The following is a 24,245-nucleotide window of genomic DNA, read 5'->3' on the forward strand; positions in this document are numbered from 1 at the left end:
ATTTTTTGACCCAGCAATTTCACTTCTGAGTATTTATTCAAAGAAAACCAAAACAATAATTTGTAAAATTCTATGCACCCCAATATTCATGGCAGCACAATTTAAAATAGCCATGATATTGAAGCAACCTAAATGCCCATGAACAGGTGATTGGATAAATAAATTATGGTTCATATATAAAATGGAACACTACCCAGCCATTAAAAAAATGAAATCCTACCATTCGCAACAACATGGATGTACCTAGAGGTTATAATGCTGAGTGAAATAAGTCAAAGATAAATACCATATGATTTCGCTTATATGCAGAATCCAAGGAATAAAAAGAACAAACTAATCAAAAACAGACTCATAAATATAGTGGACAATATGGTAACAGACAGAGCGGAGGGGGGGTTGGTGGGCTGGGAGAATGCGGTGAAAGGTTAAAGAAATACAAATTAGCAGTTGATAGTTGGTCCTGGGGATGGGGAGCATGGCATAGGAAATTCAATTACCATTAATAGGCTGGCTAGGTGGAGGGCCAGGGGAGGAAGGGAGCAATTGGAGGGATCGTTTTATGAATTATATTGATGTCCAACCAATGTACTGTATACTTGAAACTAATAAAAATAATTAATTTAAAAAAAAAAACCAGCAACTCACAATTTTAAAGATTAAAAATAAAATAAAAACCAAAATGATTACTTCTTTTTTTAGCTTCAATGAAGCATAATTGACAAATAAAATTGTAAATACTTAAACTGTACAATATGACATCTGTACACATTACCATCCTCAAATTAATTAACCCATCCACCACATTACAGTTACCATTTTGTGTGCATTGTGAGAACACTTAATTTCTAAGTGTTTTTGAATTTTGCTTCTTTTGAATATATACTCAGAAGTGTCACTGCTGGACCATATGATAGCTCAATTTTTAATTTCTTGAGGAACTTCCATGTTATTTCTCATAGTGGCTGTACTAGTTTACATTCACACCAACAGTATTTGTTGTCTTGTCTTCTAGATGATAGCCATCCTAACAGCTGTGAGGTGATCTCTCTTTTGGTTTTGATTTGCATTTCTCTGATTAGTGATGTTGAGCACCTTTTCATGTACCTGTTGGCCATTTCATTTGCATGTCTTCTTTGTAAAAATGTCTATTCGGGTCCTTTACCCATTTTTTGTTATTGTGTTATAGGAGTTCTTTATATTTTTTGGAGGTTAACCCTGTATCGGATATGTGGTTGGCAAGTATTTTCTCCCATTCCATAGGATGCCTTTTCATTTTGTTGATGGTTTCCTTTCCTGTGTAGAAACTTTTTAGTTTGCTATAGTTCTACTTGCTTATCCTGACTTTTGTTGCCTTTGCTTTTGGTGTCAAATCTAAAAATCACTGACACAAACTATGTGAAGGATCTTACCCCTCTGTTTTCTTCCAGGGCTTTCTAGGTTTTAGGTTTTACATTCAAGTCTTATTCCATTTGCCAGTTGTAACATAGGAGTCCAGTGTCATTTTGGGAGCCTATCCCTCAGATGAGAGCCTTTGAAGTTAATTAAATGTATGGTCCAAAACCCTTTACACCTCAGGGAAATGCTAGAATTTGGGGGTTCCCTCCTGATTATATGGCACTGCGCTAGGGGTAGGATTTATGGCAAGAGTGTCTCAGACTTTCCTACTACTTTCAATGTAGGTATTTTCTCAGCTAGTTTCTAAATTTCTCTAAGAGAAAATTGCTGATGTATAGATATACATTCCGTGTGTCTGTAGGAAGAGGGAAATTCGGGAGCCTACTATGTCACCATCTTGCTCTCGGTCCATACCAAGGTTTCTGACGTCTGCCTTCACTCTTTTCAGTTGAGAATTTTATTCTAGTTTGGTTTGTTAAAGTTGACAATATTTCATCATTTGGTATAGAGTATTATTTACATTATTACCCATTTAAGTCATAGAAATTGACCAAATTGACCCAGGGTTTCTTGTTCTGAAACACTGACAATATTCTAACAGTAATAATGCACTTATATGTATTTTTTATAGATTAATCATATCTAGACATTTTTATATAGGGAGAACACGTTAATGTCAGTTACTCATTCAAAAAGAAAACATGAAAACCACAATAAAATAGCACTACATACCTATTAGACTAAAATTTTTTAAAAATAGTGATAATAGTTAACGCTATTGAGGTTGCTGAGAAACTGAACCTCTCCAAACACAAGTGGTGAGAATCTCTGAAAAAAAGCCTAGGAGTTTTTAGCAAAACTAAATATGCACTAACCATATAACCCAGCAATTGTATTCTTGGGCATTTATCCAAAAGATGAAACCCTATGTTCACACAAAAACCTGTATACAAATACTCATAGCAGCTTCATTCATAATAGCAAAATACTAGAAACAACCCAAATGTCCTTTAGTGGGTGAAAAGCTGAACTCAGCCATAAAAAGATATGCAACATCCCACATTGACCTCAAGAGCATTATGTTCAGTGAAAAAAGTCAATCTCTTCTTCCTCCTCTGTATGACAATTATATTTAAATGTAATTAGTCAACTGTCTCCACAGGGTCTATCTCAGTCCTTTATACATTTTTGTTAGTACGAATTGTCTCTCAGGGATCATCTCAAGGTACAGACAAGATGTATCACTGAACCTTCCACAAGGGATGGGGAAGGAAGTGCCCAACTTTGGAAAGCTTTCCCTTAGCATTTAACATTATTACTAACATTTCCTAAATTTGATTACATTTGAGCCATAAAAATGATTCCCATATTTTGGCATATCTACTTTTTAGTATTTTCGATTTGTAACCTAGATTCTCTGAGTGTTTTAAGAATGGAAATACTGTGGAAAAGTGCCAACAAAGTTTATATTTTTCATTACAATTTATTTAAAATGTGGCCTTTTTCCGCATGAGAATTTTTAAAAAGATTTTAAAATTGGAAAGTTTGTTTTTCAAATTATGAGCATATATTTCCCACCTATGTATATCTTTAATTTTGCTATAAAAGCCGCTTGGAATATAAAATTTACCTAATTTTTACTTTTGCATATTTTGAAGGATTGCTATTTCATTAATAGATTTCCTTTAATATCATTATAATATTCAAAACTAAAATGACAGGAACACTTAATATGCCCCCCTGTTACTCCCCAGAAGTAGGTTTCCTAGTACTTTAACCATGCATCAACCCTGTCCCATTGCCTTTCACACTGCTGTTTTACCTACAGTCAACTCAATATACAACCTCCTTCCAGGGCAATAAATTTAACTCATTTCTTTAAGGCAGATTGTACGAGATGCCTATCTAAGAAGCAAATAAAAGCAGCTCTGTCTTCAACTTTTCTATCCCTTGCCATTCTGACACAAAACACATACACATGAAACCTATTTTATGAATTCAACTAAAGAGTTAAATAATTGAGACCAAGAGCAGAAAAAAAATCTGCATAAACAATACCCACTTAACCAAAAAAAGAAAAAAAAAAAGAATTCCAAAATTCCATTGTAGAATTTAGGTGATTAAATAGATCTCAGGATAAAGTGGTAAAGGGAGAGACGAAAAGTAGCAGCCAGCAGATTCATGAAAGAAAAAGTAGTGAGCACAAGATATAAAGGGAAGTCAGTGGCTTTCTTTTGTTGTATCATTGTCACATGGAATTTTCTCCTCAAAACTTAAAAAAAGGAATACACAACATGCACATACATAAAAATCAATAATCACAATGACAGTGACAGATATTTCATACTTGTACGGTGATGGCCAAGTACTTGGATCCTGAAGCACCACACCAAGGGCATAAAGGACAAGGGTCTGTGAAAAAAAATTACTCTGGTTAGTCAAAGCCTAACAGAGACAAAATGACTCCCAAAAGTCAACTCATCCTAAATGTTCTTTTAACATAGATATGAATATAAATTAAAACTATAAAATAATAGAAGAAAACACAAGCCATTTTTCTGGTGATCTTATAATAGAGAAGGCAAAACTAAGTATGTCACAAAATCTGGAAGCCTAAAGTAACTACATGAAAATTTTAAAACTGCATCCAGTAAGAACAAAACATACCATAAGCACCAGTAAAAGATAAATAATAAAAGGAAAAAAATTTGCCATCGAACTGACGGCACGAATAATATACAAAAGACATACAGGCTCAGGAGAAAGAAGACTGAGTTTTAGCATATTATTCACAAAAGAAATATAAACCGTTAATGAAGATCTGCTCAATCTCACCAATGATTAGGGTAAGAGAAATTAAAATAACAAGACAATTTTTCATATAAGATTCATAAAATACGTAAAAGATTCATAAACCCACAAGTGGTAAGGATATGTAGACAAAAAGCATTCTCATGCATTGTTGCTAAAAATATAAATGGCCATTTAGATGGCAATTTAAATTTAACATGCATATACACTTTGACCCAAAAACTCCTTTTCTAATGCATACCTCTAAAAGCATGTAATTTGTATTAAAAAAAAAAAAAAGTCCATCTAAATTTCCACCTATGGAGGCTGCTTATATAAATTATGGTACATGGAATACCATGCATCTATTAAAAATAATTAGTTGTAGCTGTATCAAGTGCCAGTTCTACTAGCACTTTTCTACTAAAAGAAGAAAATTAAAGAATATAGAAAGAGTAAACTTTCACATATAAATTCAGTTTTTAAAATACATACACCTACAGAGAGGAATAAATACATACACAAAAAAAAGATCTATAAAAATACACTCTAAACTATTAACAGCAGTACCTATGAGGAAGGGATTTTTATATTGTTTGAACGTTAAAACAAGCATATATTATTTTGTCACTTAAAAATGATCATCTTTGATTTAACAATAGGTAGCATTTATTGAACACTTTAAACAATAAAGTTTTAAATTATAGACTACAAGAGTTGAAAAGAATAACTGAATGACTTAAGTATACTAAATGTTTCCTACCTCTCTAGGAATAATAAATTTGTCAATCTTTCCCTCAATATCTTGAAGCCGGGCAGAAACTGGGGTCAGTTTGGCAGTCCGAACAGTTTCGCAAAGTACTTGCCGACAATATCTGTTTAAAAAAAATTTTTTTGAAGATTTTTACTTTGGGAGAGGCAGTCTGAAATGTACATACAATTCAAAATGTCATTCAACAGCTTTCATAATCTTCCTAGTTTTTTGCTTGAATATATGTTATATATTAGAAGTATATAAAGTCCAGGGAGGTAAAGATTTAACAAATAAAAATACCTTTAAAAGTACCAGAAGAAAACTCAAAACAATAGTTTTAGGATTTTTGAGTAGAAAAGTCCTTTATTTTTAACAAAGGATTTAATGAACATTTTAATAAAACTTATCTACTAAAAATTAGAAAAATACACAATGACAGAAACCATAAAGAATACAAATAATCTTTTTTTTACATATTTTCAATCATAAGTAAAATTAAAAGACAATTAGGAAAATATTTATTGTCAATATCTTTAATGTATAAAACCTCTTTAAAAATCCATAATTAAAATAATCAAATGCCCCAATAGAAATATGGAGATAATATAAAAAAGCGATTAATATAAATATGAATGGCCTGAAAACATATGAAATATTTCTTATTAACAATGGAAAAATTGCCAAAGCATTTTTTTACTTGCCAGATTAGCAAAGATGAAAAAGAATGACAACAGACAATAAAAAAATGGAGAAAAATATCATCATATTCAATTTGAAGTATTAATTGGTATCACCTTTTTTGAAGGGTAACTTGGCAAGATATAGTATAAGAATATTAAATGTCCATCACAATGAGAAGAATAAAACTAAAATGTGCTGAAATCTTGCCACGAACTAGTTCTGTTAAATAGTTTCTATGTGGTATCTCGTAATCCTTACAAGAAAATTATAGACCCTATAATTATTTTCATTCTACAGAATTAAAAAATGAGGCAATCGTTTAAGAACACAAAGCAGGTAAGTGGTGTTGACAAGATTCAAATCTAGATGTCTAATTTCATAGTTAGTAAGACATACTAATAAACATTATACTATTGCATATAGCCTTAAATAATCTCATTTCCAGAATCTTAATAGAAACAAATGGAAATATTAGCAAAGATGTAAGCATAGGAATGTTGGGTATTTATAATATCTAAAAACAACAAAAACAAAAGAGGAAACATCATTCTATTTCTCTTTGAACAAATATTTATCGGGTATCGACTATGACTCTAAACAAGACAGATGCCCTCAAAGGAACTCAAAGTCTAGTTCCTTTGACTAAAGAAAGGACATCAAGAATGAACAATTAAAAAGCACAGTAGCTGTTAAGACAAAGAAAGTTCAAGGTGGTAGGGAATACACGGAAGCAGCACTTAACTAGAGAAAGGACTATGCAGAGAACTAAACCCTAGGCTGAGATCTGCAGGGGAAAAAAGGAGTTAGCTAGAGGGGAGAGGAAGAGAGAACTTAGACAAAGAAATAGTCTGCACAAGTCAGAAGACAGAGTGCTGGACCTCTGAAGAAACAAGGGTGTGAAGAGACAAGAAGTGATAAAAGATAAGGGAGAGAGGAATGCAAGGCTTAGCTTTTGAAATGTTTCATAAGCTATGTTAGTGAGTTTAAATTTTATTTTAAAAGCAACCAGAAGTCACTGATGGATTTTAAATTGGGAAGTCATATGATCACATGTGACTCCCCAGATATATAAAAATCACTAGCACAGTGATCCTCAACTTTGGCTATACATTACAATCATCTGAGAAGCTTTTGAAAACCTCTGACATCCAGAGATTATTGATTTGGTTTTGGTCCCAGGCTATTTGTATTTTTAAAGCACCTAAACTGAGGACGGTGTTCAGTCACAGGCTCCAGCAGCACTTGGAGAATGGACTAGAAGGTAGCAAGATCCAAGACAGTTGAAATATCCCCGACAAATTTATGGTGGTTTAAATAGAGTGGGGACAAAGGAAAGAACTAAAACTAAACTTCCAACTAAAAGTTGTTTGTAAAGTAGTATCAATAGAACTTGATCACTGACTGGTTATGGTGGAGTTAACTACATGTAAGAATACTGTCCACTAACTATTTAGAAAAAAAAAGGAATTTACAGAAGAGTTATATGTTTTATATTTTTAAATGTTTTTAAATTTTTTGTTTTAAAAACGTATATCTATGCATAGAAAAATCTGGAAAAATAGTAAAATAGTTAACTGTTATCCTTTAAGGGTGCATTTACAAAGGGCCTTCACCTTCTATTTCATGCATTTCTATGTAATAAAAACTTCAAATAACAAGTACTACTTATAAAATTAAAAAGTTATGTTCAAGGTAACAAATAAAACTTCCAACATTTTGAAGAATCTTTAACAGAAGCCAGGGAGGCGTCTGTTAAAGAAATTCATGGCTTCGAGTTCTTTCCAGTGGCTATATCTTGATCTCCTTTTCTACAGTTGAAAGACGCTCCTAGATACAGTTGCTTCAGACTTTCAGTCTCAGCCTTCCAATCCCCTAAGCAGTCGCAACTGCTATTTTTAAAACTCTTTTTAAGTTATTACTTACATATCAAAAATCCATTTGTTTTAGCTGTATAATTTGATGAATTTTAGTTAATTGTATAACCACCAGCACAAGCAAGACATAAGACAGTTCCCTCACTCTCAGACTTTTATTCACACCCCTCTGTAGTTGACCCCTTTGGAGGGGTCTCTATTCCTGGCTCCAGACCGGCACTGATCTGCTTCCTATCATGATAGTTTTGTCTTTTCTAGAATTTCACCTAAATGAAGTCACATTGTAGGTAATCTTGGTGTTTGACTTTTTCACTTAGCATAACGAGATTTCTCCATGTTGTGTGTATTGACAGTGTGTTAACTTTTTATTACTTGGTAATATTCCATGGTATAATTTATTTATTCACCAATTGATGAACATTTGGACTTCTTCCAGTTTTTTGCTATTATAAATAATACTGCTATGAATATTTGTATATAGGTCTCTGTGTAGACAGTCATTTTCATTTTTCTTGGGTGAATGCCTAGGAGTAGAATCGCTGGGTCATATGGCAAGTGTACATTTAACTTTATGAGATCTTACCAAGCTGTTTTCCTATAGGACTGTACCATCTTCCATTCCCGTTGACGAGACATGAATGTTCCACTTACTTGACATCACTGATGCTATTTTATACAGGCTAATGTAAAGCTTTCCCAGAACTACATAAGATTTTAAAAGTAAATTAAATTATCTATTAAAAAATCTATATGTAAATATTGTAAGTCCCATAAGGATTATATGGCTTTCCTAAATATAGCATTAGCTTTAAAATAGATAGTGAAACCAATTCAAACAGACCTTTTAATGATATCTCTTCCTTTCAGTGTGTTCTTACCTGAGTTTCTCAATCTTCTCTGGAGTAACAGGACCCTTCCCCAAAACTTGGTCTATCTCTTCATATAGTTTTTTCTGCACTTCTTCAGAGGTGGTTAAAAAACAGATTGCCCAGGTGCACACTAAGTGAAAATTTATATTAATAACAATGAAAATAGCTAATTCATTGATTGGGTGGAGAATAAGAAAAAACTGTTTTTTCTGATATTTTCCTTTTTTTCTGATATAGTACATAAATGTTACCAAAAAATCATAAAATAAAATAAAACAAGATTGTTCACAGAATTTGTACTTCATTGAACAGAACATAAATATTTATAGGATACTCCCAAAAGAGATAGTGAAATCTGGATGATTTCTTTCTTAAAACTGGCAAGTAACTGAAACCATTTAATGTATTTTACCTTAGGTAAAATAGAAATGATATTAAAATTTACATTTGGGGTGGTATTAAATGTTGAAAACTTCGATGGATTGTCTGGTTCACTCAACCTTATGAAATCAAAAAACCGATTTAGCCGTTCACTTAGGGGCTATAATGAAATCAAACTGGCAGGAGATTTACCTATAAATCAGTATTGTCAAATTTTATTTGTAATGGTAGATACACTGGCTCTAGAACACGGACTGGTTATTGCTTAGGACTGTAGTTCTCAAAAATCACCTGGGAGTTGGTTGATAGCACAACCTCACATCTCCGAATTCTGATTCGGTGGGTTGACGGTGGGGTGCAAGCACCTGTACTTCTAACAAATACCACAATTATTTTGATGAACACTAAAAGTGAAAAATCTTTAGCTTACGGCCTATGGATTATATTCACTGCAGAAATGAAAAGGTAAGGAAATTACATGATGAACACAAAACAGAGAAAATAGTGCAGTTATATTTCCTTTAGTAATCTACTGGGATTATAACTATTCAAAGAACAGAACCATCCAGATTTTTGTACCTCTTTCCCTAGACTATGCTTGAGATGACACTATCTACAACTCTACTTTTTCTATGCCAAGTACTTTTTAAAATACATTTACTAATTTCTACCTCTACTTACTATTTCTTTTCTGAGCTAAGGGCTGACTTAAATGTCTCAGTTTATTTTTTTAATGTTTGCCTAATTCACATATTATCGAATTCCTATGCCTGAAAGATATAATTCACTTTCTGTACTAAATATTATTATCAAATAAAATCAACAACTATCTGGTACTCAATTATTTTGATAATATTCTCACTCCTAGAGTTCAAAAAAACACGATGAATAACTGCCTATTGTTAACTTTTTCCTGCATATGCTTCTTTATTATGACTTTTGAGTGAAATGTAAAATTTTTGTTCCACAATGATATGAAAATTTGTGCAGTGTACAAGAGGTATATATGTGCGATTTTACGACAATGTACAGTAATATACATTAAAAGGTTTAGCACAAAAATTTGAACATAATAGGCATTTGTGTATCCTGGTTGACTACATTATTACTTAGAATATAACTGTATGAGCTTAATAATCTCAAACATAGGGTTCTTTTGTAGAACTCTATTAAAAATAAAGTATGACTAAAGATAGCTTAAAAGTTTGATTTTTAAGCCACTTAAAATTCTTTAATTAAAATACTGAACCAAGACACAATTTTATGGTTGAAAGATACCTTGGAGGTCATCTAGAGCTAAATCTTTACTTTGGAAAAGGAAAAAGTGGAGAGGTAAGTGTCTTGCTCAAGGCTAATAAGCAGCAGAAGAGAAACTTTAATTAAGGTTTCCGGCCCACCTTGCCTCTCAAAAACTTCAGAGGTGACTTAAAAAATAACCAACCTACATGCAAAGAAAGATATACTCTGAAAATTCCCCCTAAAAATTGCCAATAAGATTAAAATATTAACTCAACCTTGGAAATGGTCACTTTTTGTGGTATCTAGAGAACAACTGATTCAGATTTTTTTGAAGATCTTTAGCAAAACTACATTTTAATGTAATAAAACTTTAAGTTAAGCATTTTTAAAAAGGTTACTACGTTATTTTTGACACATGCTTACCTAAATTCCATTTAATCTATAATATCTGGACATTTCTGGATGTCAAAAATTTTACAAAGAAGAAAAATTTATGGGAAGCATATATGTGTACTCATTGTTTACAAGAAAATTCCTTAAACAGAAAGAGCTGTAAATGAAAAGCAAAGAAACAATTTTTTTAGCTTTTAAATTGTTTTAATACTTCTTTTAGCATTTTGTTAGTATATTTTTATAGCTATACACAAAATTTTATAAATACTGTACAAATAAATGATACTCTGATAAACTGAAAACCAGTAAGGAAACTTAGAAACATATCACACATTTTAGAATTTTAAATAAAAATCCACCAAAAGAGGAGTTCTTTAAAATCCTGATTTCTGTGGCCTATCTCCTCTGTTGATAGACTTTAATAATAGCAGAATGGATTGGAGTCAGAGAGAAATGCCTCAGCAGGAAATTGCAAAGCTCATTGTTCCAGCTGGAAAGGTATCAACAGCAGTTCATTTTAAAGGCACTAACTAGAATTCACAATCCATAAACTGTGTCAAAAATTTTATGGCAATGTTCAGAGGTGGGATAGAACACCTGGAGTTAAAAAAAAAAAAAAAAAAAAAGGTACCTGTGTGAATCAAGTCTTTCAAACAAGAATAAAAAAGAAGATAAATGGGTGTGGCAATCATGACTTTATAGGTCATGCAAACAGTGTTTCCTTTATTTTGGAATACTTTTACTCCTGTATATTTTATAATCTATCTCAAAAAGGAATCAATTTATACTTACATTTTGCAGTTATTATGCAACTGGCCAGAGAAAATATCATTGTGTCTTCTAGGATCTAGGAAACAAAACTAAGTTTAGAAAGTGTGGAATATAAGGGGGCCTGTATTAGGTAGGCCCTACTAAAATAACAGAGTATAGAATTAGGATCAAGGAAAGGAAAAATGTACACACTTCTTTACGGTGTGAATCTAAATAATGGAAAAACTAACCTAAATACTGCATTGCGTTTTTAATGTAGCAAACATTTATCTGTAATATTACTGTCTCATGACATATCTTTGCAAATAAGCTGTCTCGGTCCTCTCTTTCCGGCTTGGCCTGGTGGAGCAATGAAGCCTCAGGAAAGGGAAGAACCTGCCACTGTCCCTGGAGCCTGATTCAATTTCTGTACCCACAACACACACAAAAAACCACTTCTATGAGGACTTGCATGTATGTGTAGAGTGGGGTTGAAGAGTCCTACAATAAACGGGTGTGGCAATCATGACTCTACTCTTTTCCTTTGTCTGACAACACCACAAACAGCAGTGTGCTGGGGATAACAGAGGCGCACTGGGACCGAGCCCAGCTGCCACACCTGGTCACATAGGCGGAGCAGCTGGGTCGATAAAGGCTTACACAAGTCCTCCTATTTTATGATCGGAGAATTTTGACTCATTATTTGCTTATCCAAATATTAAATAATGTACAGCTGTTTCAAAGAGCTAAGTAATAGGAGACTAAATACTTAAATTATTTATACATGAGATACAATGAAAGTATTGAATTCTAGGAGGGTACCAGGATTAAAGTAAATAAAAACACTCTATACATGTGTGATTATCTATTATTTAATAAATATTTAACAATTATATCACCTGTTGGTCATTAAGTTTCCCCTGCACTAAGGAGTCAATGAAAACATGTTGACTGAAGTTTCTTCCTTTTCTTTCTTTTATAATTTTCTTTAAAATAGATTCCAGTTGCATAAGGGCTTAGAGAAGAAAAACAAAAGATTTTAGAATATAAGCATTGTAAAAATTGACTTTTTAAAATATTTCTGTACAATGTTACTATATTGCAGAATAAAACTTCCAAAGGTAAAAGAGTTGTGACCAACTATTTTTAAAAACTTATCTACTTTCCTCCTTCTTTTTGCTATATTTTATAAAGATCCAAAAAGTATATAAAACATATGTACAATCTAAGGAATAACTATAAGGCAAACACTCATAATATTGCCACCCAGGTCAAGACGTAGAACAGTACCAGCACCTTAGAGGCCTCCACCCATATATACCTCTCCCCTGATATTATCCACCTTCTTTCTAAATTCTATCCTCCTAACTTCATTCTTCTCCCAAATCCATATCACTCATTTAGAGACATAAATATATGTGAAATAACCAGAAAAGTAAATTTCTGAATCCTATAAGAATAACTGATATCCAATAGTCAATAAAATTATCCAGAGATCATTTCTCAGCCTCATCTTACTTGACCTATCATAGCATTTAATGACGTTGATCACTTACTCTCCAAGAAAAATACTTTTCCATTTAGCTCTCAATTCCACACTCTCCTGGACTCCACATCTTTCTCCCACTTTACTGCCTGCCCATTCTCAGTCTCCTCTGTTGATTCCTTTTCCCCTTTCAAAAATTTTTAATGACAGAATGTCTAAGGTCAAGGCTTAGTTTTTGGACTTCTTTCCTTCTTCTATTATATTCATTAGCTTGATGATCACCAGTCTCAAGTCTTTAAATACAATCTATGTACTTAATACTCCCAATTTTATATTTTCAGTCAGGACCTCATTCCTCTAAACTCCAGACTTAAGTATGTGACAACCACCTCAGCATCTCCACTTGGATGTCTGAAGCTTTTAAACATAACATCCAAAACTCAACTCTTGATCTTTTCCCACAAAGCTGGATCTTCCTAGTCTTTCCTATCTTATATCCTAATAATTTCATTTTCCAATTACTCAGGCCTAAAACCTTGGTGTCTCCTCTCTTATACCTGTCAGCCAATATTGGTGGTTCTAGCACCAAAATACAATTACTCTCCTTCACTCTTCTTTTTCATTCTATACTTTTCACACCTGCACACATTACTTCTCTTGCCTGGTTCGTTGCAATAGCCCCCTAAGTAGTCTCTTTGCTTCTGCTGTGGGCCCCTATAACCTGTCATAGTAGCCACAGTGATCCTTTAAACACATAACTAAGATCAAAGTTCTGCTCAAAACCTTCCACTGGCTTCCTATCTTACAATTAACAACCTAGCCATACAATGATCTATCAGCCAGACAAAATCTGTCCCGCTTCCCAATCTTTCTGGCCTCATCTCCTTCTACTCACTTCATTCCAGCCATATAGCTGCCTGTTATATCTCAGATACACCAGGAAGAATCCCACATTAAGGACTTTGCAATTATTTTTCCTCCACATGGAATATTATTCCTCTGGACATGAAGATGACCACATTATTTGCATTGACTGGTTGTCTTATCTCTTTCAAGTGTTTGCTCAAAAGTCACCATTTAATCTTGGTGAGGCCTTTCCTAACAACCTTATTTAAAACTGTAACCTCGAGCCTCAGCATTCTTTATACCCATTTCTGATTTAACTTTCTCCACAGCACTTTATTCATTTTTTATCACACTGTTTAGTTTACTTAGATTATCTGCTTCTTCCCACTAGAATGTGCTACCGCAAAGACCAGAATTTTTGTTTGTTTTGTTGACATCTGCCCAACTCCAAAAACATACCAGGAAATTATAGATCTTCACTATAGATGTGAATGAATATAAATAATAACTCAATATATTAAAATGAGAAATTATTAACACTGTATTGCAGTGCTTCCTAAACTTTGCTACACATTAGAATCAGCTAGGAAGCTTAAAAAAAAAAAAAGTAGAAGTCATAACTCATACCAATGAAATCTGAACGTTTAGGAGTGGACACCAGGCTTCGATACTTCTTAATAGGTTCAATGTATAGCTAAGTTTTAGAACTGTTACTGTACATTTGCAACCCTACAAGTACATCAAAGTAATCCAGAGATCTTTTATAAAAATATCTGATGCTCAGGGAACCTCTATCTCAGATTCTGAATAAACTGATCTAGAGTAAAGCCTGAGCTTCAGGGGTTTTTTTGTTTTAAATTCCAAAGTGATTGCAATGTACAGACCTGACTCACTGAAATAAAGGAAGTACTGATCAATCCATGGGATCCCAGTCATATAAGTACCAAAACATAATCGTTTTCAATAAAAGCTCAAATTTGACCTATGCTCATGTTACAGCCCAAGAAACATATCATGCTAGAGAATCTACTTTTATTTAGAATAAAAAAATATAATTTTCATTTTATATCAATTGAACCAATATTTTCGAAATACATTTTTTAAGGGGAATTAATCCAAAGGCATCTATCAAGGTAATCAGAATGGTAATGAAAACCAGATAGCAGAAAATGTGTCAATTAAATTGGCTTTTCTGGACTTCTGTTAGATATCAAGGGAGTCACTAGAATGGTAAGCTCCATGAGGACAGGGGTTTTTGTCCCCCGTATATAGAATAATGCCTAGCACATATAGGCCTCGATATTTGTTGAAAGAATAAAGGAAGAGACTCCTGGGAAGCACTACTATAATACATGCAAAATAATCCAGTACTCCAATGTAGTTTATGTATTTTAATTTATCCTGAGTACGTCCATAAAAAGAACTGAAGCACCTCAGAATAAAGATATTAAAGCATTATAATCATTAAATTACTAACTAACAGAATATATAGAATAATAAAAAAGGGGGAGGATAATTTTGGGGAGCCATCTTACCATCTTAAACTAAAATTGCTATTTTTCTGTGTAGATTTTAAAAAGTTGTAACCAAATGACAAACACTTTTGAAAATATTTTTATTCATTGCTAAAATGGCAAGAATTTTTTATGTTGCTAAACTTTTTACAAATATCTACAAAATATTTAACCATGTTGATATTATTTCCGTAGCAACCTCTGTATTGTTGGACATTTAGATTGTTTCTGGTTTTCTACTTGCAGAACAGTATGAATAGGAATATTCATGAATATTTTCTTGTTTTAGGTAATTTCATCCATTATTATGGCTTTAATATATACCATCCAATTGCTTTCCCAGGACTGCATCCTTATACTGTTCAGTAACATGTAGGCTATACCATCTCTACAGCATTCTCATTCTACAGTGAATGCTAATTTACTAATTCATTATTTGTTCTTTTTTAAGAAAAAATTTTATTACAGGAACTGTAGAAAAAAACATATATAGAGAAAATATATATGACCTTTAATATCATGTTTCAGAGATAACCCTATTAAAAATGGGACGTGTCCTTTTGTCCTTATTAAAAATTAAAAGTGGCAAAACTTACCATCTTCATACTGTCTTTTCCGAGTTGTATTTTTATCAAGTGATCCATCTAGAAAGCCTTTTCCAATCTCAGACCAAATCTGAAAATAGGAAAACATACCTATTATCTAATAAAAAGATTTTTTAAATCATATCAAGCAATCTAAGCTAATAATTGAGGAACTCCTGTCTCACTAACAAACCTGATAAAAAAGCTATATAATCATTTACTCCATAGTCTCTGAGGACAGGGCGCAAATATATTTTAATAGTTTTGGTCAAGGCACTTTCAAACTAATTATAAATGGGAAGTCAAAGTTCTGTTTTTTAAAAATAAAGTAGGAATGGGGAGGAAAAAGACATAGCAACAGAGTCAGTATTTTATTTTTTATTATAATAGTACCAGTGGATAAATAAAATTCATATGGAATTCACTGGGAATTCCAATTTTTACTTTGCCTATAATACTGATAAGCATTAACTGAGATCCTGAAAAAAGGTTAAAAATTAGTCCAAGGCTTGGAGATAGTAAACAACAAAATAGGCTTCCAATTATTTCAAAATTGTGTAGTCAGCCCCTGTAAAAACTTTAACTTGTTTATAATTCAAAATCTCTGAAAGAACTTGAAGAACATACCATTTACTAATGAATACTAAATATTTGAAAATTTATTAATAGAGTTAAGAGTCCCCAACTCTTACCTTACAAAGATACACCTTTCATATTTATTTTTTTTAGACTTAATTAATTAATTAATTATTTTATTTTTCCCCTCTTTAATCCCACCCCCCCACCACTCACTTCCCACTTCCACCCCTGACTTAAGGATGTTGCTGTCTCCCCTTAAGAACTGGATCTCTGAAGGCCGGGACAGGGGAGGGCCTGGCAGCCCCGGGGTATGGTCTGTGGCTCCACCTGGGGCACAAACCCAGCACTTTCTGCATGTAAAGCAGACCTGCTAACCACTACACTATGGAGCACCCCCACCTTTCAGATTTAAATGTAAAATGTACAGTAAAAATTCACATTAGGAATACTCTTAAAGCAAGATAGACGTTTCTAAGCATGGCATAGGGCAAAAATTCATAATTAAAATGTTGCATTCATTTAGCTCCTCCGTCCCAACAGACTGAAAAATCAGCAACTGTCCTTGGTTCTGTAAGACTGGGAAGGATCCAGGGCAAACTGAGGCCCCCAAGATTGGAAAGACAGGCAAAAACAGGGAGTCACATGTTACCAGAACAGATTCACAAGCAGAAACCACCCCAGGAACCAGTGTTAGGGTAGGAAAACCTGACCTGAACTTGACAAACTTCTAGGGGTGCAGCATACACACCTCTGAGAGTTTAAAACTCCAGGTGACCCAGTCATAGGAGGCCCCAAAATATTGTGAGATTTACCTCTGGGAGCTCAACCAGGTTCCCACAATACATACTGGAGAAAAAGCCCCTTGGACTCCTCAAATGGGGATTGAAAAAGGAACCAATTTGAAATAAACCAGAGCACTCCAACAAAATCAGTTAGCCTAACTAACCTACTGGCGTATTATCAGACTCTAACGGATGTGAGGAAGGGAAATATCCAACTCCACTCAGATCTGGCCTTCCATGTGGAAGAAGTGTACCTAACTCCAGCCCACTCAGGCCATCCTGTCCCACCTAAGTGGGGAAAAAAAAAAAAAAAACAAACAAAAAACAAACAAAAAAAAACGAGAAACGCTTGAAAAGTTCACAATCCAGAGTCACAGGCTCACTAAAAGACTGAGACATAATCATAGGACTATGGAATGTTTCCCCTTTCCCCACACCTCACCACTACATTACTAGAGGCCTATTTACACCGGTTTCTTTTACCCAATACATCATGTCTGGCTATCAAGAAAAATAATAGAGGCAAAAAAACACTATGAAGAAACAGAAAGCATCAGAACCAGAAGGAGCAAGCATTAGAACAAGAGATGGAATTATCAGAACAAGATATGGAATTTTAAACAACTGTGATTAAATAAGCTAATGACTCTAAAGGATAATACGCTATGGGATCTAAAGGATTCTTAGGTAAAGGATAAAGTAGCATGCAAGAACAGACAGGTAATGTAAGCAGAGAGATGGAAATCCTAAGAAAGAATCAGAAAGAAATGCTAAAGATCAAAAACACTAACAAAAATGAAGAATGCCTTTGCTAGTCTTATTAGTACACCAGTCACAGCTTAGAAACGATCTCTGAGCCAGAGGCTATATCAATAGAATCCTTAAAAACAGTTTGTTAAAAAATGAAACATACTCTTACTATACTGATCCAGCAATAACACTACTTGATATTTACGCGAAGGAGTTTAAAACTTATATCTACACAATAACCTGAACACAGATGTTTATAGCAGCCTTATTCATAATTGCCAAAATCTGGAAGCAACCAAGATGTCTTTTAGTACGTGAATGGATAAAATGTGGTATACAGACAATGGAATAGCATTCGGTGCTAAAAGAAACGAGCTATCAAGCCATGAAAAGATATGGAGGAAAGTTAAATGCATATTATAAAGTGAGAGAAGCCAATCTGAGAAGGCTACATATTGTATGATTCCAACTATACATAACATTCTAGAAAAGGCGAACCAACCTTACAAACAATAATTACAAATTTTAAGGACAAAATAACATTTTGAACTATATGCAAATATGTAAAGGACCAATAACTCTAATGTCAAAAGCACAAGGGAAGAGAACACTAATGTTAGCGGAGAAATAATTGGGACAATGTTTTTGAAGGGCATTTCACAAACGCAGTATGCAACTGAAAGTGTGTATTTTTTCACAGCTTAACATCTGTGAAATCGATATGCATCTTACAACTGATCACATCTCTCAACTGTTGTCAGCCAAGCAGCAGTGACGATGCAGTTGTTATTGCTTCTGCATTCACAAAGCGGTTATTATTTCTGCTGGCATGAATGGACAACGGCAATCCCTTAGTGTTTCAGACATTAAAATATCATTTGAGGAAAGATTTCAAGTCATGTTTATAGGCTGAAAACTTTCCTTTGACAACTAGTAAAGCTAAGAAAATATCAGATTCCTACCAAAAATGTACAATTTTAATCTATTCAAACCCAAATTGAGAGACATTCTACAAAATAATTGGCCTCTACTTTTAAAAAAGGTGAAGTTCAAGAAACAAAGAAAAGCTGAGGAACTCTTCTGCATTGAAAAGGTTTGACCACTAAAAGTAAAGAAATTTGAATACAGGCTCTGGATGATAGTATTGTATGAATATTAAATTTCCCAGGCATGAAAACTATGTTGTCACTGTATAAGACAATATCCTTGTTTTCAGTAAATACATATGAAGTATTTAGGGAGAAAGAGATAAAATATCTACTTTACTCTCAAATGATTCGGGTAAGGGATGGGGAGCGATGGATGGATGGATGGATGGATGGATGGATGGATGGATGGATAGGGGATAGATAAATAACAAAGGCAAATCAGGTAAAATGAAAACTGGTGAACCAAGGTAAAGTATATATAGGAGTTCCTTGTACTAGTTGCACCTTTTCTATAAGTTTAAAATTATTTCTACGTTGAAGTTATAAGACAAAAAAAGAATAAGAAAATGCCAGCTTACAAACATACAAAATTAATAGCAGCAATTTAGAAGAAAATACTGGAAATAATAGAGGTCTCTTTGTAAAAATGCTGTCTCATCAACATGAAAAAAAAATCAGACATCAATAACTGAGTCAAAAATTGATTCTTCATTAAAATATGAAGATATTTCAGGAATTTCTTAACCAGTTTATTTTGTGTTGGTACAAAGGTTAGTTTACTCTAGAAAGTGGAATTTACTCTAGAAAGTGGAATCTAGAATGATTTTTCCACTTTTTACATTTACATATGTGAATGTTTTATAAGAAATGTATGTTTTTAATCATCAAACACAAGAAATGAAATCATTTTAATGGGAAAAAGTATAATACTAAACATTGACAAGTGTTAAGCCACAATTCCTAGTGATTTTTTAAAGACATGTTATCATGATTACTTAATCTGTTTTATAGATTTGAATAAAATAAGGAATAATTTCTCAGAGACCTTATATGTGGTAAAGTAAATTACCAAAGTATAATTTGAGCCAAATAAATTACTTTAATGTTGAGATTGATTTTAAAAAAGGGAATATTATTTGTTCTAGTTCTGAGAAGAATCCCATACAGATGGCCAACAGACATATGAAAAGATGCTCAACATCACACATCATCAGGGAAATGCAAATCAAAACCACAATGAGATACCATCTCATACCTGTCACAATGGCTATTATCAAAAAGTCAACAAATAATAAGTGTTGGCGAGGATATGGCCAAAGGGAACCCTTATGCACTGTTGGTGAGATTTTAAATTGGTGCAGCCACTATGGAAAACAAGGAAATTCTATACTATAGAATCGTAAACCTTCTTGAGTGGCAAAGTCAGTGTTATTCAGCTATCCAATTTGATGAAAGAAAAATTTTAAACCTGACCCTAAACTTACTGTGCCATGATTCTTCTGGAAGCGAATAACCTCCTGGTCATCTTCAAATGCACTACCCATTACCAACTGTGTAACAGACTTCATAGCAAAACCAAGCATATGCTGACAAAGAGGTACATGCTGGGACTCTGGGTAGGTGAGCCATTTATCTAATAATTCTTCTGAAAGCTGAAAGAGAACAGAAGACTACAATGATTTGCTATTTCCTCTTGCTAAATCTTAGAAAAATTCAGCAAGTACATTCATTTCATAGAGTACACAGCTCAACTCTACAATTAAAGTAAGCATTCAGGCGATTACTCATCTGTCAGGCTAACACTGGCTCCATCAATAATGACATCCTTAATGGTTCAGGTTCAGATTCTGTCAATGGGCTGATTTGCAAAACAGAAACACCACAACAATAAAAACAAAATACAAATTAAAAGCTCAAAGGCTGATAACAGCTTAACCCTAATAGAAATTAAGACACTAAAATCTTTGTATCTAATAATAAATAGTAAAAGTTCACCAGAGTGCCTGTGATATAGTAAATAATCAATATATGATTATCTTAAAATCCTAGACATGCTTCAGTAACAGAAAACTCTGAGTCTCTCTGTCATTCCTTCATTCAACAAGTATTTATCAAATCCCTTGTGGAATAAAAACAATATGTAGAAAAAATATCAAAAGCTTTAGAGTCAGAAAACGCTTGGTTTTATTTCTGGCTCTGTCATTAGAAGTAATGTGACTGAGTAATTTGCTTAACTTTCCCAAGGTGCAGGTGTCTCAATAGTTAAATGGGGACAACATCTCCTACCCTGCATGGTTGCTGTGACAGAAGTAATTATCTCCATGTCACATAATATGGTAAGGGTTTGGTGAGGTAACACACACGCACACACACACACACACATACGGCCCTTTTTCATGTTAAGAACTCAAATTCAAGTTTTTTTCCCATATCGACTCCATGAAAGTTTTGTCACAATATAAAGGATTCGAATTTTCTGAATAGCAAAATAAATATTTAAAATGAAGATATTAATCTCTGTATGTCTGTGGTTTCTCCCACTTTCTTTTTGCAGTTGATCTCCAGTTTTAAAGCACTGTGTTCAGAGAATCTGCATGGTATGATTTCAGTCTTCTTATATTTATGTCCCAACATATGGTCTATCCTTGAGAATGTTCCAAATGTACTAGAGAAGAATATAATCTGGTGTTCTAGAATGAAAGTCTCTGTAAATGTCGATTATGTCCAATTGGTCTAATGTGTCATTTAAGGTTGATATTTCCTTATTGACTTTCTGTTTGAATGATCTATCCATAGCTGTCAATGGGGTTTTTATGTTCCCTACTATAATTGTGCCTTTGTCAGTTTAGTTCTGTTGGTAGTTGCTTTTTACATTTTGGTGCTCCCTGGTTGAGAGCATGTATATTGATAAATGTTATAACTTCTTGATGTATTGTTCCCTTTAGCATTATGAAGTATCTTTCTGTGTCTAACAGACACTTCTACCAAGAAGACATACAATGGCAAACAGACATCTGAATAGATGCTCAACTTCATTAGCTATTAGGGAAATGCATCTCAAAACCACACCTATTAGAATGACTATCATCAACAGAACAAGTAATAACAAGTGTTAAAGAGGTTGTGGGGAAAAAGGAACCCTCATACACTGCTGATGGAAATGTAAATTGGTACAGCCACTATGGAAAACAGTATAGAGGTTCCTCAAAAAATTAAGAATAGCATTACCATACGACGCAGCAATCCCTCTTCTGGGTATCTATTTAAAAAATCTGAAAATATTTGCCCATAAAGATATATGCAATCTGATGTTTACTGCAGCATTATTCACGATGGGCAAGACATGGAAACAACTAAAGTGTCCTTCAATAGATAATGGATAAAGAAGATGGGGTACATACACATACAATGGAATATTACTCAGCCATAAGAAAAGATGAAATACTGCCATTTGTAGCAACATGGATGGATCCTGAGATTATCATGCTAAGTGAAATAAGTCAGAAAAATTGAGAACCATGATTTCACTCATACATAGGATATAAAACTGAAAACAACAAATGAACAAGACAAACGAACAGAGACTCATGGACACAGAAAACAGTTTAGTGGTTACCAGAGGGAAATGGGTGTGTGGGAGAGGTAGATAACGGTAAAGGGGGTAAATATAAGGTGGCAGAAGGAAATTTAACTTTGGGTGGTGATATATATATAATGTATTACTGAACTGCACATTTGAAACCTATATAATTTTATTAACCAATGTCACCCCAAAAAATTTAATTAAAAGAAAAAGAGAAAAAAAAAAAACTAGCCAAACAAAACTACATCCCAGGGTCGTAGAACCAAGCTACAGAGAAGCAATGTACAAGACTGACCGGGATCAAATCCTAGTCTTACTATTTACTAGTTGTGTGACCTGAGACAAGTTACTTAACTATTCTGTTTTCAGTTTCTTCATCTGTAAAAAGGGGGAAATAACAACACTTACAGAAGTTTTGTGAGAATTAAATGAGTTCATACAAGCTATTAAACCAATGAACTCAATAATTTTATCAATGCTATTAATAATTAATACTATATAATTAATAATTTATTGCTATATAGTACTATTAATAGTATTACTAAGCTGTCACTTCAAAGGATTTCGGACAATAGTCATAAATTCTAAAATTGGGAAATATTTGTTGAATCAGAATTTAGCCCAAAGTCACAGGATAATATTGGACTGAGGTACACAGAAGAGAGAAGTTACACTCAAATAATTAAAGTGGAGGTTTACACAGAGCCTTGGAGTGGAGATGGCCAGGGAAGGAATAAGTCAGAACTCACAGGATGAGGTTTAAGAGAACTAGAGAAAAATTAGAACATAGAACTCACATATAGACCTAGTCTATAGACAAAAGCTTGAAAATATGACGACAAGAAACATGAAAAGTGGGAAATAATTTTCCACCTTGATTTACCTTTGATCAGTCAGGAGAAAATAATGGCATACGGAACAACAAAAAAGGCTGAAAGTCTGGGAAATAGAGCCTATGAAAAAAGATTAAAGAAGTTAGAATTACTTAGTCTGAAGCAGAGAAGAAAGAATAATTAAGCCTTCCAACAATAAATGTTACTAAAAGAAAAAGGTATCATGAAAGCAAAAAGAAATGGGCAAAATTCCCTGGAGACATACAATTAAATACAAAAATATTCTTACGAATGTTAGGTATTTAAACAAAATAGAAAGGAAGATTCTGACTGGTGAATGCTTAGAGAGAGGCAACAGAACTGCTTCCAGGCAGGGCAATGAGGAATAACAGGAGCAGCTACGACATCCCAAGCAGGCAATCTGAGAACATGTAAGCATGACCCATATAGAACCTTGAGATACGAAACAGGAATAACGAGAGGGTAGTAATTTGGTATACAAGACTCCTGATGGCCCTGTGAATAATGGCTATCGGTTAGAAATGGGAACAGGAAAGGAGAGAGACTAATGTGCAGCTACGTATGGTTAAAGGCCCTGTCTGGTCTGTTTTTAGAAGATAAACTATGCACAGAGGAGCCAATTAATGCTTCCAGTAGACTCAGCAAGCCATTCTGAAGTCTTGAATGGAAAGTGTAAGTTTCAAATAGAACGCTAATGAGAAAAAACTGTCATTAAGCATTAACCAAATATGATTTTTAAAGAGTCAATACTGTAAGACAAGAGTCAACATAGCATCCCCTTAAAAGATATCAGGTATTCTATAACTCAAAAAAGTTATCAAAATGCTTATAATGCACAGTTAGGATAATTTTAGGAGAAATTAACAAAGTTATGGAAGATGAGAAGGAAAAAAAATAAAACTGACCCAGTGGCTATTATATGCAAAACACTGTTAGGTGCTTTAAAAACAAGTGCTCCTTGGTATGATGTCTAGAATTTGCTTTAAATGATCCAGTTAGAGAAGTGGGAAGTGAGTAGAGATATAGATAAAATAAGATTGAGTCTAATTTGATAACTGTTAAAGTATGGTGATGAGGATGTGAATGGTCAGTACATTATTTTTGTTTCTTTAAATTTTCCAAGATTTTAAAATTATTTACTCTATATAATGAGAAAGTAAGTAGGTGGGGGTATTTGTGCACTTTTGAGTGAATGTATAGACTATAAAAGAC

At 33.5% G+C, this 24,245-nt stretch overlaps 1 protein-coding gene across 3 annotated transcripts in view; it reads right to left on the reverse strand.

Moving 5' to 3' along the window:
• The window catches only part of LOC107519363 (cytochrome P450 20A1), a 38,288-nt gene that overhangs the window by 3,205 nt on the left and 10,838 nt on the right, over window positions 1–24,245 (reverse strand). For 2 of the 3 annotated variants that reach the window (XM_036236222.1, XM_016161924.2), the window contains exons 5-11: window positions 20,081–20,248; window positions 15,569–15,647; window positions 12,026–12,141; window positions 11,169–11,223; window positions 8,373–8,493; window positions 4,949–5,060; window positions 3,743–3,807 (exon numbers count right to left, since the gene is read on the reverse strand). In XM_036236222.1, coding sequence (XP_036092115.1) covers window positions 3,743–3,807; window positions 4,949–5,060; window positions 8,373–8,493; window positions 11,169–11,223; window positions 12,026–12,141; window positions 15,569–15,647; window positions 20,081–20,248 — 716 coding nt within the window. The remainder of the gene's footprint in view (window positions 1–3,742; window positions 3,808–4,948; window positions 5,061–8,372; window positions 8,494–11,168; window positions 11,224–12,025; window positions 12,142–15,568; window positions 15,648–20,080; window positions 20,249–24,245) is intronic. The other variant, XM_016161926.2, reaches the window with a different exon arrangement.

This window comes from Rousettus aegyptiacus, unplaced genomic scaffold (assembly GCF_014176215.1).
Source record: "Rousettus aegyptiacus isolate mRouAeg1 unplaced genomic scaffold, mRouAeg1.p scaffold_m13_p_2, whole genome shotgun sequence".
In the NCBI taxonomy this organism is placed as follows: Eukaryota; Metazoa; Chordata; class Mammalia; order Chiroptera; family Pteropodidae; genus Rousettus; species Rousettus aegyptiacus.